Source organism: Heterodontus francisci, chromosome 8 (assembly GCF_036365525.1).
Source record: "Heterodontus francisci isolate sHetFra1 chromosome 8, sHetFra1.hap1, whole genome shotgun sequence".
Taxonomy (NCBI): domain Eukaryota; kingdom Metazoa; phylum Chordata; class Chondrichthyes; order Heterodontiformes; family Heterodontidae; genus Heterodontus; species Heterodontus francisci.
In genome coordinates, this window is record NC_090378.1 from 15363323 (window position 1) to 15382192 (window position 18870).

The 18870-nt window shown below is 43.2% G+C and overlaps 1 protein-coding gene across 1 annotated transcript in view; it reads left to right on the forward strand.

Moving 5' to 3' along the window:
• Positions 1-2548: 2548 nt before the first annotated feature.
• Positions 2549-18870, forward strand: part of vtg3 (vitellogenin 3, phosvitinless) — a 106504-nt gene continuing 90182 nt past the window's right edge. The window contains exons 1-5 of the mRNA XM_068038035.1: positions 2549-2604; positions 3218-3238; positions 3350-3501; positions 12093-12344; positions 13265-13426. Coding sequence (XP_067894136.1) covers positions 2565-2604; positions 3218-3238; positions 3350-3501; positions 12093-12344; positions 13265-13426 — 627 coding nt within the window. The 5' untranslated portion in view covers positions 2549-2564. The remainder of the gene's footprint in view (positions 2605-3217; positions 3239-3349; positions 3502-12092; positions 12345-13264; positions 13427-18870) is intronic.

Sequence of the window (18870 nt, forward strand, 5' to 3'; positions counted from 1 at the left end):
GCACAGACTCGGTGGGCCGAAGGGCCTCTTTCAGTGCTGTATCTCTAAACTAAACATCGACAAGGCACATGTCAGGAGTGTGATGGAATACTCTGCAATTGCCTGGATGGGTGCAGCTGCAACAACACTCAAGAAGCTCGACACCATCCAGGACAAAGCAGCTTGCTTGATTGTCACCCCATTCACAAACATTCACTCCCTCCATCACTGACGCACAGTGGCAGCAGTGTGTACTATCTACAAGATGCACTGCACCAAGGCTCCTTAAGCAGCACCTTCGAAACCCACGACCTATACCAACTAGAAGGACAAGGGTAGCAAATACATGGGGACACCACCATCTGCAAGTTGTCCTCCAAGTCAGACACCATCCTAATGTGGAACGAGATCACCGTTCCTCCACTGTCGCTGGGTCAAAATCCTGGAACTCCCTTCCTAACAGCACTGTGGGTGTAACTACCTCATAAGGACTGCAACGGTTCAAGAAGGCAGCTCACCACCAACTTCTCAAGGGCAATTAGGAATGGGCAATAAATGCTGTCCTAGCCAGCGATGCCCACATCCCATGAATGAATAAAAATAAAAATCTCATCTGAAAGGTGACACCTCTGACAGGGCAGCACTCTCTCAGTACTGCACTGCAGTGTCAGCCTAAATTTTATGCTTAAGTGCCTGGAGTGAAACATGATCCCAACAACCTTCCAACTCAGAGGCAAGACTGCTACCCCCTTAGCCACAGCTGACCGTTGAGAGGTGTCAAAGTGGTGTCAGATCTCTGCCCTATTATTGCTTGATGTGGATTTTCTGGCAAGTCAAGACCCAGCCAGGGGAAGCTTCAATTTGAAACAGACAAAAGGATTGGCTGCCCGTTTTATTTGATACTTGATTTAACCTTCCATTGTCTTTCTGCCGAGCAGGTAGAGTTAAAATCAACCCAATGCTTTGAACAAAATTATTACCACTTATTTTGCTTTCTCGAGAATCATTTAACAAGTCTTTCTGACAATTATTGAATACTTAGACAGTGGGACGGAGCATGGGTTCCTAGCAATGACCAAAAAACCCAAAATGTAAGAAGATCTTGTTAATTTGTGTCTTTCCTGTTTGATCAATTTTCACTCTTACCAAGCCTACTGGTCCCAAATAAACTTCAAACTTTCCTGGGGATTTGAGGTGTGCAGAGACAAGAAGTGACAGCACTTGGGACAGAACCCAGTTACATAGCATTACATAAATATACAGCAGAGAAACAGACCATTCAGTGTTTATGAGCCTCCTCCCAGCCCACTTCATCTAACCCCATCAATATCTCCTTCTATTCCCTTCTCCCTCATGTGCTTATCTAGCTTCTTCAATGCATCAAAGCTATTTGCTTCAACTACAGCTTGTGATAGCAAGATCCACATTCTAACCACTCTCTGAATAGTTTTTCCTGAATTCTCTATTGGATTTATTAATGATTATCTTGTAGTTAGGGCCTCTAGTTTTGGTTTCCACAACAAGTCAATCGTCAATCCTATCAAGCCCTTTCCCAATCTTAAAAACCTCTATCAGATCACAGTGTCTTTTTTCAAGAGAAAAGATCCCCAGCCTGTTCAATCCTTTGTGATACAGTTTTTCTTTCTTGTAAATCATCTTTGCACCTTTACCAGTGTCCCGATATCCTTTTTATAATATGGAAACCAAAACTGTTCACAGTAATCCATGGTCTTAACCATGGTTCTATAGGCAGGGTCTCCACTACCTTTGATTATTCCAGTGGTTGTGAGGTACATAGAGATTTGCATTGTGACAGGAGACATTGGGTCTCCACCCTATTCAGCCTTTCCTGTGGAGGTGGGTCTGGAAATTGTTGTATAGTTACCTTCTGACTCACGGGCATGGTTAAGTTATCAATTCTAACTCCAGTTTCTTTTCTGGCACCTATGGCTTGCATCAAGGTTCTTGGGCTCTTGTCTATAAGCTGTGCAAAATTCTTCTCTATGGACATATTATCAATTCCATCTTTTGTTTAAATCTTGGATTACACAACCCCCTGTAAAGTGCAGCACAGGAATGGCATATAACCCCAAGTTGTACTAAAAGGGTCTGATTATAATTTCCAGTGGATGGAACACAAATGTATTTTTAAAATACACGATTAGACACTCAACGGGACATTCTCAGATGAAATATAAAGGAGTTTAGCTTTATGTTTTGAACGCTAAATCAAAAAGATAACAGCAATTCTTTGGCGCGTGGAGACACACGGACAGAACATAGGTCACCGTAACCCATACAACACGGCAGTGCCAAGTTCTAGTGCCAAGTGTGACATGGAGAGATTGCAAATAATCTTTTAAAACAGAAAATTGCTGCAGTGTCACTCATTGCAGATCTTGTTGACTGACTGAGTATTGCTACTTACAAAAAAAATTAGATACTTTTTTCCTTCACTCGCATGAGTCAAACCAATCTGATAGGAAAGTGATTGGTCACAGATTACGGCACATGTGATCCCATGTTGAGCAGTTGCTATAAAGGGGCAGAAAGAGAGACACGAGTCACATTTGGTATTTATTACGATGAGGAGGATTATTTTTGCACTGGCTTTCGCTCTTGTGGGTAAGTTTACAATGTCTCATCCATCAGACTTTCAAAAGGATGCAGAGAAGATTTAATGGAAAGATACTAGGGTTGAGGGACTCCAGCTATGTGGACAGAAGCTGTTCTTCTTAGAGCAGATAGGGTTAAGGGAAGATTTAATAAAGGTGCTCAAAATTATGAAGGGCTTTGGTAGAGTAATTAAGGAGAAACTGTTTTACCTGATGGGAGTATTGGTAATCAGAATTAACAGATTTAACATAATTGGCAAAAGAACGAGAGAGGAGATGAAAAGAAATTTTTTACGCGGCGTGTTGTTAGGATCTGGAATGCATTGCTGGAACTGGTGGTGGAATTCAACAGTAGCTTTCAAAAAGAAATCGAATAAATATTTGAAAAGGAAAAATAATCCAGGGCTATGGAGAAAGAACAGGGGAGAGGAATTAATTAGAAAGCTTTTTCAAAGAACTGGCACAGGTATGATGATCCAAATGGCCTCTTTTGTGCTGTAAGATTGTTTGATTCGATAATAATATTCAGTTTATGTGATTTATTCAAGCAAAAAAAAACTTTGAAAAGTTATTTCATGAATGATCCACTCTTTCTGATTTTTCTTCACTTATTTTTCCCCCAGGGAGCCAACAATTGCATTATGGTAAGGAATATTTTTCTTCTAGATTTCAAAGTGACCATAAGAATGCCATTTTTGGTTAATACTGACCCTGCTGTCCATGCTTAAACTATCACTAATGATCTTTACTCGCAGAGCCTTCATTCAGTCAAAGCAAGACCTATGTTTACCAATATGAGGGGGTCATTCTCACTGGTCTTCCAGAAGATGGCTTGGCTAAAGGAGGTCTTAAGATAACCAGCAAAGTGCAAATTAGTTCAATAAGTCAGAGGAACTACCTCTTTAAGGTAAGGAACATTGAAGTGATGGAAGAATAAACAGCTGGCATAACTTCAATTGTACCAAAATCAAAGGGTAGGTTTTCTGATTGTGCCCTCCCATTAACAATCGTGGGTTGCAAATGCCTGGTTTCCTGACATGTGCTTCCACCGGGGGCTCCCATTTGAATCCTTTTACCCTGAGTGGGTCTATTGAACACAGAAATCTCCAGATACTTAAAGTAGGCCTGTCAGCCTCTGGAAAACAAAAGAGAGAAAGTAGGTTAACGAAACTTCGCCAGAATGTAAGTGTCACTGGCAAGGCCAACATTTGTTGCTCATCCCTAATTGCCCTTGAGAAGGTGGTGGTGAGCTACCGCCGTGAACCATTGCAGTCCATGTGGCCCACAGTGCAGAAAATTCATCGAAAGCAAAAAATGGGATTGGGGAGAACAGGTAAGATTACAAATCAAAAATTCGAATTTAGTAAACTTGCTTCCATCAATCCTTTAGCTGTAGGGCAGAAAGGCCTGGGAGAAGGGGGCTGATCTATCTACCTTTCCCCATTTACAATTCTGAAATTCAAAAAGTTAGCCCACTATTATCTTAGCCCATTGTTACACAGGGCATTGATGAGACCACATCGGGAGTAGAACAAAGAACAAAGAACAAAGATAATTACAGCACAGGAACAGGCCCTTCGGCCCTCCAAGCCTGCGCCGATCCAGATCCTCTCTCTAAACATGTCGCCTATTTTCTAAGGTTCTGTATCTCTTTTCTTCCTGCCCATTCATGTATCTGTCTAGATACATCTTAAAAGACTCCATCGTGCCCGCGTCTACCACCTCCGCTGGCAACGCGTTCCAGGTGCCCACCACCCTCTGCGTAAAGAACTTTCCACGCATATCCCCCCTAAACATTTCCCCTTTCACTTTGAACTCGTGTCCTCTCGTAATTGAAACCCCCACTCTGGGAAAAAGCCTCTTGCTGTCCACCCTGTCTATACCTCTCATGATTTTGTACACCTCATTCAGGTCCCCCCTCAACCTCCGTCTTTCTAATGAAAATAATCCTAATCTACTCAACCTCTCTTCATAGCTAGCGCCCTCCATACCAGGCAACATCCTGGTGAACCTCCTCTGCACCCTCTCCAAAGCATCCACATCCTTTTGATAATGTGGCGACCAGAACTGCACGCAGTATTCCAAATGTGGCCGAACCAAAGTCCTATACAACTGTAACATGACCTGCCAACTCTTGTACTCAATGCCCCGTCCGATGAAGGAAAGCATGCCGTATGCCTTCTTGACCACTCTATTTACCTGCGTTGCCACCTTCAGGGAACAGTGGACCTGAACACCCAAATCTCTCTGGACATCAATTTTCCCCAGGACTTTTCCATTTACTGTACAGTTCACTCTTGAATTGGATCTTCCAAAATGCATCACCTCGCATTTGCCCTGATTGAACTCCATCTGCCATTTCTCTGCCCAACTCTCTAATATATCTATATTCTGCTGTATTCTCTGACAGTCCCCTTCACTATCTGCTACTCCACCAATCTTAGTGTCGTCTGCAAACTTGCTAATCAGTCCACCTATACTTTCCTCCAAATCATTAATGTATATCACAAACAACAGTGGTCCCAGCACGGATCCCTGTGGAACACCACTGGTCACACGTCTCCATTTTGAGAAACTCCCCTCTACTGCTACTCTCTGTCTCCTGTTGCCCAGCCAGTTCTTTATCCATCTAGCTAGTACACCTTGGACCCCAAGCGCCTTCACTTTCTCCATCAGCCTGCCATGGGGAACCTTATCAAACGCCTTACTGAAGTCCATGTATATGACATCGACAGCCCTTCCCTCATCAATCAACTTTGTCACTTCCTCAAAGAATTCTATTAAGTTGGTACTGTCTACAGTACTGGTCTCCTTATTTAAGGAAGGATGTAAATGTATTGGAATCAGTTCAGAGAAGGTTTACTAGACTAAAACCCGGAATGAGCAGGTTTTCTTATGGGGGGAAGTTGGACAGGCTAGGATTGTATCCACTGGAGTTTAGGAGAGTAAGAGGTGGCTTGATTGAAACATATAAGATCCTGAGGGGTTTTGACAGGGTGGATGTGGAAAGGATGTTTCGTCTTGTGGCAGAATCTAGAATTAGGGGTCACTGTTTAAAAATAAAGGGTCGCCCATTTAAGACAGGGATGAGGAGAAATTATTTTCTCTCAGAGGGTTATGGGTCTTTGGAACTCTCTTCCTCAAAAGGTGGTGGAAGCAGAGTCTTTAAATATTTTTAAGACAGAGGTGGATAAATTCTTGATAAGCACGGGGGTGAAAGGTCATCGGGGGTAGGCAAATATGTGGAGTTGAGTTTATAATTGTTGGAAAAGGTTATAAGAGATAGGATTTATAATCATCTTGAAAAGAATAAGTTCATTAGCGATAGTCAGCACGGTTTTGTGAAGGGCAGGTCGTGCCTCACAAACCTTATTGAGTTTTTCGAGAAGGTGACCAAACAGGTGGATGAGGGTAAAGCCGTGGATGTGGTGTATATGGATTTCAGTAAGGCGTTTGATAAGGTTCCCCACGGTAGGCTATTGCAGAAAATACGGAAGTATGGGATTGAAGGTGATTTAGAGCTTTGGATCAGAAATTGGCTAGCTGAAAGAAGACAGAGGGTGGTGGTTGATGGCAAATGTTCATCCTGGAGTTTAGTTACTAGTGGTGTACCGCAAGGATCTGTTTTGGGGCCACTGCTGTTTGTCATTTTTATAAATGACCTGGATGAGGGTGTAGAAGGGTGGGTTAGTAAATTTGCGGATGACACGAAGGTCGGTGGAGTTGTGGATAGTGCCGAAGGATGTTGTAGGTTACAGAGGGACATAGATAGGCTGCAGAGCTGGGCTGAGAGATGGCAAATGGAGTTTAAAGCGGAAAAGTGTGAGGTGATGCACTTTGGAAGGATTAACAGGAATGCAGAGTACTGGGCTAATGGGAAGATTCTTGGTAGTGTAGATGAGCAGAGAGATCTTGGTGTCCAGGTACATAAATCCCTGAAAGTTGCCACCCAGGTTAATAGGGCTGTTAAGAAGGCATATGGTGTGTTAGCTTTTATTAGTAGGGGGATCGAGGTTCGGAGCCACGAGGTCATGCTGCAGCTGTACAAAACTCTGGTGCGGCCGCACCTGGAGTATTGCGTGCAGTTCTGGTCAGCGCATTATAGGAAGGATGTGGAAGCTTTGGAAAGGGTGCAGAGGAGATTTACTAGGATGTTGCCTGGTATGGAGGGAAGGTCTTACGAGGAAAGGCTGAGGGACTTGTTGTTTTCGTTAGAGAGAAGGAGGGGGAGAGGTGACTTAATAGAGACATATAAGATAATCAGAGGGTTAGATAGGGTGGATAGTGAGAGTCTATTTCCCCGGATGGTGATGACAAACACGAGGGGACATAGCTTTAAGTTGAGGGGTGATAGATATAGGACAGATGTCAGAGGTAGTTTCTTTACTCAGAGAGTAGTAGGGGCGTGGAACGCCCTGCCTGCAACAGTAGTGGACACGCCAACTTTAAGGGCATTTAAATGGTCATTGGATAGACATATGGATGAAAATGGAATAGTGTAGGTCAGATGGTTTCACAGGTCAAAGAACAAAGAACAAAGAAAATTACAGCACAGGAACAGGCCCTTCGGCCCTCCAAGCCTACGCCGCTCCAAATCCTCTCTCTAAACCTGTCGCCTATTTTCTAAGGGTCTGTATCTCTTTACTTCCTGCCCATTCATGTATCTGTCTAGATACATCTTAAAAGACGCTATCGTGCCCGCGTCTACCACCTCCGCTGGCAATGCGTTCCATGCACCCACCACCCTCTGCGTAAAGAACTTTCCACGCATATCCCCCCTAAACTTTTCCCCTTTCACTTTGAACTCGTGTCCCCTTGTAATTGAATCCCCCACTCTGGGGAAAAAGCTTCTTGCTATCCACCCTGTCTATACCTCTCATGATTTTGTACACCTCAATCAGGTCCCCCCTCAACCTCCGTCTTTCTAATGAAAATAATCCTAATCTACTCAACCTCTCTTCATAGCTAGCGCCCTCCATACCAGGCAACATCCTGGTAAACCTCCTCTGCACCCGCTCCAAAGCATCCACATCCTTTTGGTAATGTGGCGACCAGAACTGCACGCAGTATTCCAAATGTGGCCGAACCAAATTCCTATACAACTGTAACATGACCTGCCAACTCTTGTACTCAATACCCCGTCCGATGAAGGAACGCATGCCGTATGCCTTCTTGGCCACTCTATTGACCTGCGTTGCCACCTTCAGGGAACAATGGACCTGAACACCCAAATCTCTCTGTACATCAATTTTCCCCAGGACTTTTCCATTTACTGTATAGTTCACTCTTGAATTGGATCTTCCAAAATGCATCACCTCGCATTTGCCCTGATTGAACTCCATCTGCCATTTCTCTGCCCAACTCTCCAGTCTATCTATATTCTGCTGTATTCTCTGACAGTCCCCTTCACTATCTGCTACTCCACCAATCTTAGTGTCGTCTGCAAACTTGCTAATCAGCTCACCTATACTTTCCTCCAAATCATTTATGTATATCACAAACAACAGTGGTCCCAGCACGGATCCCTGTGGAACACCACTGGTCTCACGTCTCCATTTTGAGAAACTCCCTTCCACTGCTACTCTCTGTCTCCTGTTGCCCAGCCAGTTCTTTATCCATCTAGCTGGTACACCTTGGACCCCATGCGCCTTCACTTTCTCCATCAGCCTACCATGGGGAACCTTATCAAACGCCTTACTGAAGTCCATGTATACGACATCGACAGCCCTTCCCTCATCAATCAACTTTGTCACTTCCTCAAAGAATTCTATTAAGTTGGTAAGACATGACCTTCCCTGCACAAAACCATGTTGCCTATCACTGATAAGCCCATTTTCTTCCAAATGGGAATAGATCCTATCCCTCAGTATCTTCTCCAGCAGCTTCCCTACCACTGACGTCAGGCTCACCGGTCTATAATTACCTGGATTATCCCTGCTACCCTTCTTAAACAAGGGGACAACATTAGCAATTCTCCAGTCCTCCGGGCCCTCACCCGTGTTTAAGGATGTTGCAAAGATATCTGTTAAGGCCCCAGCTATTTCCTCTCTCGCTTCCCACAGTAACCTGGGATAGATCCCATCCGGACCTGGGGACTTGTCCACTTTAATGCCTTTTAGAATACCCAACACTTCCTCCCTCCTTATGCCGACTTGACCTAGAGTAATCAAACATCTGTCCCTAACCTCAACATCCGTCATGTCCCTCTCCTCGGTGAATACCGATGCAAAGTACTCATTTAGAATCTCGCCCATTTTCTCTGACTCCACGCATAACTTTCCTCCTTTGTCCTTGAGTGGGCCAATCCTTTCTCTAGTTACCCTCTTGCTCCTTATATATGAATAAAAGGCTTTGGGATTTTCCTTAACCCTGTTTGCTAAAGATATTTGATGACCCCTTTTAGCCCTCTTAATTCCTCGTTTCAGATTGCGCCTACAATCCCGATATTCTTTCAAAGCTTCGTCTTTCTTCAGCCTCCTAGACCTTATGTATGCTTCCTTTTTCCTCTTAGCTAGTCTCACAATTTCACCTGTCATCCATGGTTCCCTAATCTTGCCATTTCTACCCCTCATTTTCACAGGAACATGTCTCTCCTGCACGCTAATCAACCTCTCTTTAAAAGCCTCCCACATATCAAATGTGGATTTACCTTCAAACAGCTGCTTCCAATCTACATTCCCCAGCACCTGCCAAATTTTGGTATAGTTGGCATTCCCCCAATTTAGCACTCTTCCTTTAGGACCACTCTCGTCTTTGTCCATGAGTATTCTAAAACTTATGGAATTGTGATCACTATTCCCAAAGTAGTCCCCTACTGAAACGTCAACCACCTGGCCAGGCTCATTCCCCAACACCAGGTCCAGTATGGCCCCTTCCCGAGTTGGACTATTTACATACTGCTCTAGAAAACCCTCCTGGACGCTCCTTACAAATTCTGCTCCATCTAGACCTCTAACACTAAGTGAATCCCAGTCAATGTTGGGAAAATTAAAATCTCCTATCACCACCACCCTGTTGCTCCTACAGCTTTCCATAATCTGTTTACATATTTGTACCTCTATCTCACGCTCGCTGTTGGGAGGCCTGTAGTACAGCCCCAACATTGTTACCGCACCCTTCCTATTTCTGAGTTCTGCCCATATTGCCTCACAGCTCGAGTCCTCCATAGTGCCTTCCTTCAGCACAGCTGTGATATCCTCTTTGACCAGTAATGCAACTCCTCCACCCCTTTTACCTCCCTCTCTATCCCGCCTGAAGCATCGGTATCCTGGGATATTTAGTTGCCAATCATGCCCTTCCCTTAACCAAGTCTCAGTAATAGCAATAACATCATACTCCCAGGTACTAATCCAAGCCCTAAGTTCATCTGCCTTACCTATTACACTTCTTGCGCAACATCGAGGGCCGAAGGGCCTGTACTGCGCTGTAATGTTCTATGTTCTATAATCAGGTCAGCCTGATCTTATTGAATGGCAGAGTAGGCTGGAGTTGTCGAGTGGCCGACTCCTGCTCCTAATTCGTTTGTTCGTATGTATTTCTCTCTTTTCAGATGCTCTCAGGTCTGCTGTGCATTCTCAGAATTTTCTGTTCTCACTTCAGGTTTTTAGAACATGCAGTTTTTTATTATTATTTATGCTCTCCCTATTTTTAAATGAGTTGTGATCCTCACTAATGGTTGCCAAATTTGCCAAATGGGGATGCGATTTTCAACTTGCCATTCGGGCATCAAGCTACCGAGTCCACTCATTATAGAAAGCGTTCATTTGTCATTTCCGTTAATTATGATGGAGTTGAAAATGAGGCAGTTGCGATAACGATTCGCAAAGCCAGATTTAGGCTTGTTTAAAATGTAACCCTGTAATGCCACATCTTGTCATTTCCCTGAATGACTATTTTATATTTGCCATTGGATTGATGCATTGCCTTGCTAAATCAGTACAAATGTACTTTTAATGGATCATAGAATCTTACAGCCAAGAAAGTGGCCATTCAGCCCATCGTGCCTATGCCAGCCCTTTGAAAGTGTTATCCAATTAGTCCCACTCCCCCTGCTCTTGCCCCATAGCCCTGCTATTTTTTTTCTTTTTTAACTGCATTTTTCAAGTTACTATTGACTCTGCTTCCACCATCCTTTCAGGTAGTGAATTATAAATCACTGTGTAAAAGTATTCTCCTCATTTCCATCCCTGCGCCCACCCCGATTCTTTTGCCAATTATTGTGTCCTCTGGTTCCGTTATTTAATGCCAGTGGAAATGTTTCTCCTAATTTACATTACAAAAACCCTCTATAATTTTGAACACCTCTATTAAATCTTCTCTTAACCTCTCTGGAGAACAATCACAGCTTCGCTAGTCTCTCCATGTAAGTCTCCTCATTTTTGTATCATTCCAGTAAATGGCCTCCGTTCCCTCTCTAAGGCCTTGATATCCTTCCTAAATACCCTTGCTGATGCCTAGCCAGTGATCTTTAAAGGTTTAGACTAACTTTCTTGCTTTTGGACTCTATACCTCTCTTTATAGAACGACGGAACTCGTATGCTTTTATTAACAGCCTAGCAACTATGCATTTCAGTACCTACAGCCTGTAATAATGCTGGGGACACTGGAAAAGCACTCCTGCTCATCTGGCTCCAATTGAAATAAGTTTTTAAACAAAACCTACCTGTTTGTTGTTAAGCCTCAGCAAATTGTTACAAATTAATGGTGCCCAATTTCTTGACAGGGTCATTAAACAGGCACAGGGCCCATCATTAACGTATGCAAAGGGATTAAATGCCTGTTTAAGGCGGCCTCCTAAGACGTCTGAATATCGTCCGAGACCAATGTGATATCAGACATATTTCAGGCGTCCTTGGGCGATGGGACGAGGCCTGTCAAAATTGAAAGCAAAATACTGCGGATGCTGGAAATCTGAAATAAAAACAGAAAGTGCTGGAAATACTCAGCAGGTCTGGCAGCATCTGTGGAGAGAGAAACAGAGTTACCGTTTCATATCTGGGACCTTTCATCAGAACTGGCAAATGTTAGAAATGCAATAGGCAAGTGAAAAGGGAGAGGGGGGGCTGGGAAGAAGAGCAAAAGGGAAGGTGTGTGATAAGGCGGAGGGTAGGAGAGATTAAATGACAAAATTAACCCTTTTTTCCACCCCTCCCCCAACAAATGTTCCATCTGGAAAGCAAGCGCAAAGAGGACCTATTTCTCTCTTGCTGAATCTTTAATATTGGATGCAAAACTCTCTCCTGGCAGCAACTGCAAGCAGCCAACTATAACAGAGGTCTTGATGGCTGCAAATTGTACAATGCAACTGCTACCTAAAAGTATGCAGCCATGAATAAAACTCACAGTGTTATATACTGTAGTTTCTTCACACATCCAAGCATCCAATTTATAATCGTTAAGCAATGAAAGAATGGTTACTCTTAAAAATGTAGACCAATTGTCTCAAAAGCACATAACATTTCTTTTTAAATTGTTATTCTTTGCTCTTCCATCCTCAAGATTATCTCACCTCAAATTCAAGAGTATAGTGGGATTTGGCCTGTCGATCAATTTAATCCAGCTCGGAAGCTGACTAAGAAGTTGAGCGCACAACTGAGCAGGCCTATAACATTCGAATACAGCCGTGGACGGGTTGGAAATATTTACGCCCCTCCCGACCTACCCGTAACTGTCCTCAATCTTCATCGGGGCATTCTGAACACCATGCAGATCAGTATTAAAAAGACGCAAAATACTTACGACTTGCAAGAGGTACGTCACTTTTCTTAAAATGGCATTCATTTTCAAGATGTGGATGTCACTAATGGAGCCGGTATTTATTGCCAATGTCACCCTTGAGAAGATGGTGGTGAGCTGCCTTTTTGAACCGCCGCAGTCTGTGTGGTGAAGGTGTTTCCACAGTGTTATTTGATAGGGAGTTCCAGGATTTTGACTTAGTGATGATGAAGGAACAGTGACATATGCCCAAGTCGGGATTGGTTTGGGACTTGGAGAGGAACCTGGAGTTCCCATGTATCTGCTGCCCTTGACCTTCTGGATGCTGGAGGTCACAGGGTTGGGAGTGCTGTCAATGAAGCCTTGAGGGGTTGCAGCAATGCATCCAGTAACTTGCATACACTGTGCCAGTGATGGGGGGAGTGAATATTTGAGGTGGTGCCAGGCTACCAAATAACTAGAGTGATTTATCCTAGATGGTTTTGAGCTTCTTGAGTGTTGCTGTAGTTGTACCCATCCAGGCAAGTTGAGAGTTTTCCTACACACTCCGAATGTGTGCCTTGTAGATGGTGCAGAGGCTTTGGGGAGCCAGGATGTGAATCACTTGCTGTGGAGTACCCAGCCTCAGACTTTCTTTAGTCACCATTGAGAAGGTGGTGATGAGCTGCCTTCTTGAACTGCTACAGTCCATGTGGTGTAGGGACACCCACAGTGCTGTTAGGTGGGGAGTTCCAGGATTTTGGCCCAGCAACAGTGAAGGAATGGAGATATAGCTCCAAGTCGGGATTGGTGTGAGAATGGAGGGCTCCTTGGAGGTGATGGTGTTCCACCACTGCCCGTGTCCTAATAGGCGGTGGAGTTTGCAGGTTATGGAATCCAGAAAATGACAGAGTGTTGGCAATATTTTTTCCATGTTGTACTGTGGATGCACTGATCAAGTCTGTTGTTATGCCTAGAATGGAGTGGAAGGCATCTGCCAGGCGAGCTACGTAATTCAGGAAAACAAGAAAACTGGACTCATCACTGTCACAAAATCTAAGGATCTGAACAATTGTCAGGAGAAAATCTCAGTGACCAAGGGTTCTGCTTATACTCAGCTATGTGAAACCTGCCAGCTGGTAAATGCACAAATTATATTTTTGGGAATGCTTAGTTGAAAAAAAACAAATAAGCAGCAAAATTAGATAAATACTTAGAACATAAATAGCCCCACTTGTCAGCTGTGGCTCAGTGGGTTGCACTCTGATCTTATAGATTCTAAGGTTATGGGTTTAAATCCCACTCCAAATGCTGAAGTCCATTGACTGAGGTAGTGTTGAGGGAATGCAGCAGCATCAGAGGCACAGTTCTTTGAATGAGATGTTAATTGAAGGCTCAGCTGGATGGTAATGATGTTTTGAAGAAAAGCAGTGAAGTTCTCCCTGGTGTCCTGGCCAATATTTATCCTTCTACCAACATCACAAAAGCAGATGATCAGGATTTTGTGTCATTCCTGTTTCTGGGAGCTTGCTGTGCACAAATTGGAAGCTGTATTAGACTGCAAAATACTACATTGGCTGTAAAACACTTGGGATATCCTGAGGTGGTGAAAGGCCCTAAAGAAATGAAGGTTCTTCCTTGATCATTTCAGTGGCGATAGTAGTCTTCCAACAAAATAGAGAGCTGAGAAAGGTCAAACAAGATTATTCGGCATTTGTGCACGAAAATCACAAGAAGTTATCTCTGGATTGAAGTGAATGTGTAAGGATTGAGCACTGCTCTCATATGTGGAAAGTCTTTTTTTAACATCTATTTCATGCTCTTGGTCATATTCCAGCCCCTCTAGTTTGTCCTATCTCTCTCTCTCTCTCTCTCTCGCTCCGTTACAAACAATCCATTCTTTCTACTTTGATAGTATTGGTATAGTCAGTGCACCCCACTTTTCTCTTGTGGTTCTACTTCTTCATCCTTCCTATATCCATGTGGAAATTAGATGGATGATTCCACAATTTGATGTATGTAAAAGATCCTAGGGTGGTCTCCAAAGAAGAGCGGAGAGTTCTCCCAGTGTCACGGTTAACATTTATTCTTCACTAATGCCACCAACAAAACAGATGACTGGGTCATTCAGCTCATTGCTTTTTGTGGGAGTTTGCTGTGTGCAAATTGGCTGCCCAGTTTCCCTACATTAAAACTTTGACATGTCAAAAATAATTCATTGACCTCAAAGCACTATGAGGTGTCCTGAAATTGTGAAAAGCAGAATAAAAATGCAAAGCTTTCTTTGAAGCAGAATCTTAAAACCATTCTCCAAATTGTGGAATTGTTCATGTCCCTCAGTCTTTCTTTCCTTCTACAATCTCCAGCCTTTAAATCCAAGTTTAGCATCATCTAATCCCTACATCCTGATTCAATGTGTCTTCTCTCTAAAACAATGAGGACCCTTGTGTTATAAGCATTGATCTTTTTTCCCCTTGGTTTATCAGTAGAAAATAATCTGTCGAGTATTTCACACGTCTACAAAATATTTTTCTATCATGACTAAGCACTTTCAATAAAATGTACCTTTCTCCCTGCACTGTCACTTTATTTTTCCCGTCACAGTCAAGAATAACAATGGAATGAATTCATTCCTGTACAGTTCTGTATGGAGGTCATTTTGATTTTGTTCAATGGTGTAAAATGGGTGATAGAGAATTAGCAGCCCATGTAAAATATGTGTTGAGCTCAGAAATAAAAAAGGGGCAGCCACACTACTAAGAGTGTACCCCCCCCCCACCCCCACCCCCACCCACAACTCCAACCCAGGAGGTAATGGCATAGTGGCAATGTCACTGGGCTAATAATCCACAGCCTAGACTAATGTGCTTAGACCATGGGTTCAAATCCCTGAATTCAGTTAATAAATCTGGAATTAAAAGCTCATCTTATGGCGACCATGAAACCATTGTCAATTGTTGTAAATACCCATTTGGTTCACTAATTTCCTTCAGGGATCCTACCTTTACCTGGTCCCACAGCAGTGTGGTTGACTCTAAAATGGCCTAGCAAGCCACTCAGTCCCTGGACAATAAATGCTGGCCTAGCCAGCAAACAAATAAAAACAAAAATAGAGGGAGATAGAAGAACAAATATGTAGGCAAATGTCTGAGTGCAAAAACTATAGGGCGATAATAGTTGGGGAGTTCTAATATCAACTGAGATATGGTGCAGTGGTTAGCATTGCAACCTCATAGCTCCAGGGACCTGGGTTCGATTCTGGGTACTGCCTGTGTGGAGTTTGCAAGTTCTCCCTGTGACTGTGTGGGTTTTCGCCGGGTGTTCTGGTTTCCTCCCACAGCCAAAGACTTGGAGGTGATAGGTAAATTGGCTGTTGTAAATTGCCCCTAGTGGTGGTAGGGAATATGGGATTACTGTAGGGTTAGTATAAATGGGTGGTTGTTGGTCGGCACAGACTTGGTGGGCCGAAGGGCCTGTTTCAGTGCTGTATCTATAAATAAATACAAATAGTGTGAAGGGTGCAAAATTCTTGAACTGCATTCAGGAGAACTTTTTTAGCCAGCGCGTAACAAGTCCAATGAGAGGGGGCGCAATTCTAGAATTAGTCTTTGGTAATGAAGCTGGGCAAGTGGATGAAGTAGCAGTGGGTGACCATTTTGGAGAGGTGACCATAATACTTTTTTAGCATAATCACGGAAAAGGACAAAGATAAAACAGGAGTAAAAGTTTTAAATTGGGGGAAGCTGAGAAGTGATCTGGCGAAAGTAGGCTGGATACAGCGACTTGAAGGAAAATCAGTGGCAAACCAGTGGGAGGTATTCAAAAGCGAGATTCTACAGGCACAGTGTAGAGATGTCCCCACAAAGATAAAGGGTGGTACGGCCAAATCTAGAGCCCCATGGTTATCTAGAAGCATACAGGGTAAGATAAAGCATAAAAAGAAAGCTTATGATGGTCACAAAAACTTAATACTTTAGAAAGCTGATAGGAGTATAGAAAGTGCAGGGATGAAGTAAAAAAGGAAATTAGGAAAGCAAAGAGAGGACATAAAAAAATATTGGCAGGTAAAATTAAGGAAAACCCAAAGATGTTTTATCAGTACATTAAGAGCGAGAGGATAACTAAGGAAAGGGTAGGGCCTATCAGAGATGTACAAGGGAACTTATGCGTGGATGCAGAAGATGTGGGCAGGGTTCTTAATGAGATTTTTGTCTCTGTCTTAACAAAGGAGAGAGATGATGCAGACATTGTAGTAACAGAGGAGGAGTGTGAAATATTAGATACCATAAGCATAATGAGAGAGGAAGTACTAAAGGGTCTGACATCCTTAAAAGTGGATAAATCACCCGGGCCGGATGGATTGTATCCCAGGTTGTTAAAGGAAGCCAGGCAGGAAATAGCGGATGCTCTGAGGATCATCTTCAAATCCTCACTGGATGCAGGCGAGCTACCAGAGGATTGGAGGTCTGCGAACATTGTACCGTTGTTTAAAAAGGGTGCAAGGGATAGGCCAAATAATTATAGGTCAGTCAGTCTGACCTCAGTGGTGGGCAAATTATTAGAATCAATTCTGTGAGACTGGATAAACTGCCACTTAGAAAGGCATGAATTAATCAGGGATAGTCAGCATGGATTTGTTAAGGGAAGGTCATGTCTTACGAACTTAATTGAATTTTTTGAGGAAGTAACAAGAAGGATTGATGAGGGTAGTGCAGTGGATGTTGTCTACATGGATTTTAGTGAGGCACTTGACAAGGTCCCACATGGCAGACTGGTCAGTAAAATGAAAGCCCATGGGATACAGGGGAAGATGGCAAGTTGGATCCAAAATTGGCTCAGTGACAGGAAACAAAGGGTAATGGTCGACTTACGTTTCTGCGAATGGAAGTCGGTTTCTACTGGTGTTCCACAGGGCTCAGTGTTGGGTCCCTTGCTGTTTGTGGTATATATTAATGATTTAGATTTAAATGTGGGAGGTAATGCTGGAAGTGTATAAAATGCTGGTTAGGCCACAGCTGGAGTATGGTATACAGTTCTGGTCACCACATTACAGGAAGGACATAACTGCCCTGGAGAGAGTACAGAGGAGATTTACAAAAATGTTGCCAGGGTTTGAAAATTGCAGCTATGAGGAAAGATTGGATAGGCTAGGGTTGTTTTCCTTGGAACAGAGGAGGCTGAGGGGTGACATAATTGAGGTGTACAAAATTATGAGGGGCCGAGATAGTGTATACAGGAAGGACCTGTTTCCCCTACTGGAGAAGTCAATTACCAGGGGGCACAGATTTAAGGTGGTTGATAGAAGGATTAGAGGGGACGTGAGAAAAAACCTTTTCACCCAGAGGGTGGTGGGTGTCTGGAATTCACAGCCCAGATCGGTAGTGGAGGCAGAAACCCTCAACTCTTTTAAAAGGTGCCTGGACATGCACCTGAAGTGCTGTAACCTGCAAGGCTACGGACCATGTGCTGGAAAGTGGGATTAGATTGGGCGGCTAGTTGTTTCAGCTGACGCAGACACAATGGGCTGAATGGCCTCCTTCTGTGTTGTAACTTTTCTAGGATTCTATGATTCTATTTTTCCCCAATTTTTATTTTTGTTGAAGTTAATGGAAATAGACTTTGCAGAATTGCACAAAGTCAAAAATTAGCCCCTGCTGTGAATGCAGTTTTATTTTTCAAAGGTTTCCCTATAATCTCATAACAAACCTAGCGTCACTAAGATGGAGGACAATGGGGGCAAGTGATTGCTTCATGTAAGGATTTCCAGAAGGCATTTGATAAGGTTTGTTTCCCGAGATTGTAAGCGAACACTGAGGTGCATGAAATTGGAGGCAACCTTTGGCAGCCAGACTTTGGAGAGAGTTCAGTAAGGATTTACCAGAATGGAAGGAGTGAGCTATGATGGAGGATTGGATAAATGAATGTCCTATTTCCTGAGAATGACAGAGCTATAATGTGATCTGATCAAAGTGTTCAAATAATAAAGGAAATTGACAGGGCCAACTGTTCTCCCTGTTAAGTACCAGGGTCAGGAACAAAGATTTGAGTGAGGCTCAATGCTCAATGCAAATCCAAAGAAAAATGTATTCACACAAAGGGTTGAAGGGAAAGTATTTAGGGATATGGAGAAAAAACACAAGGAATTGAAAGTAAATGGAGCAAACTGACATGATGAACAAAACAGCAGACCTTTATTGAGCCAAATGGTCAACACCTGTTCTTAAGTACTCATGTCCCTAACTGGCCCAGTAGGCACATCATGTATCATAGAAACAAACATAGGAACATAGGAACAGGAGTAGGCCATTCAGCTCCTCGAGCCTGTTCCTCCATCCAATGAGATCATGGCTGATCCGTGACCTAACTCCATATACCTGCCCTTGCCTCATATCACTTAATACATTTGGTTAACAAAAATCTATCAATCTCAGATTTAAAATTAACAATTGATCTAGCATCAACTTCCATTTGTGGAAGAGACTTTCAAACCTCTCACATCCTTTGCATGTAGAAGTGTGTCCTAAATTCACTGCTGAAAGCTCCAGCTCTCATTTTCAGACTATGCCCCCTTGTCCTGGACTGC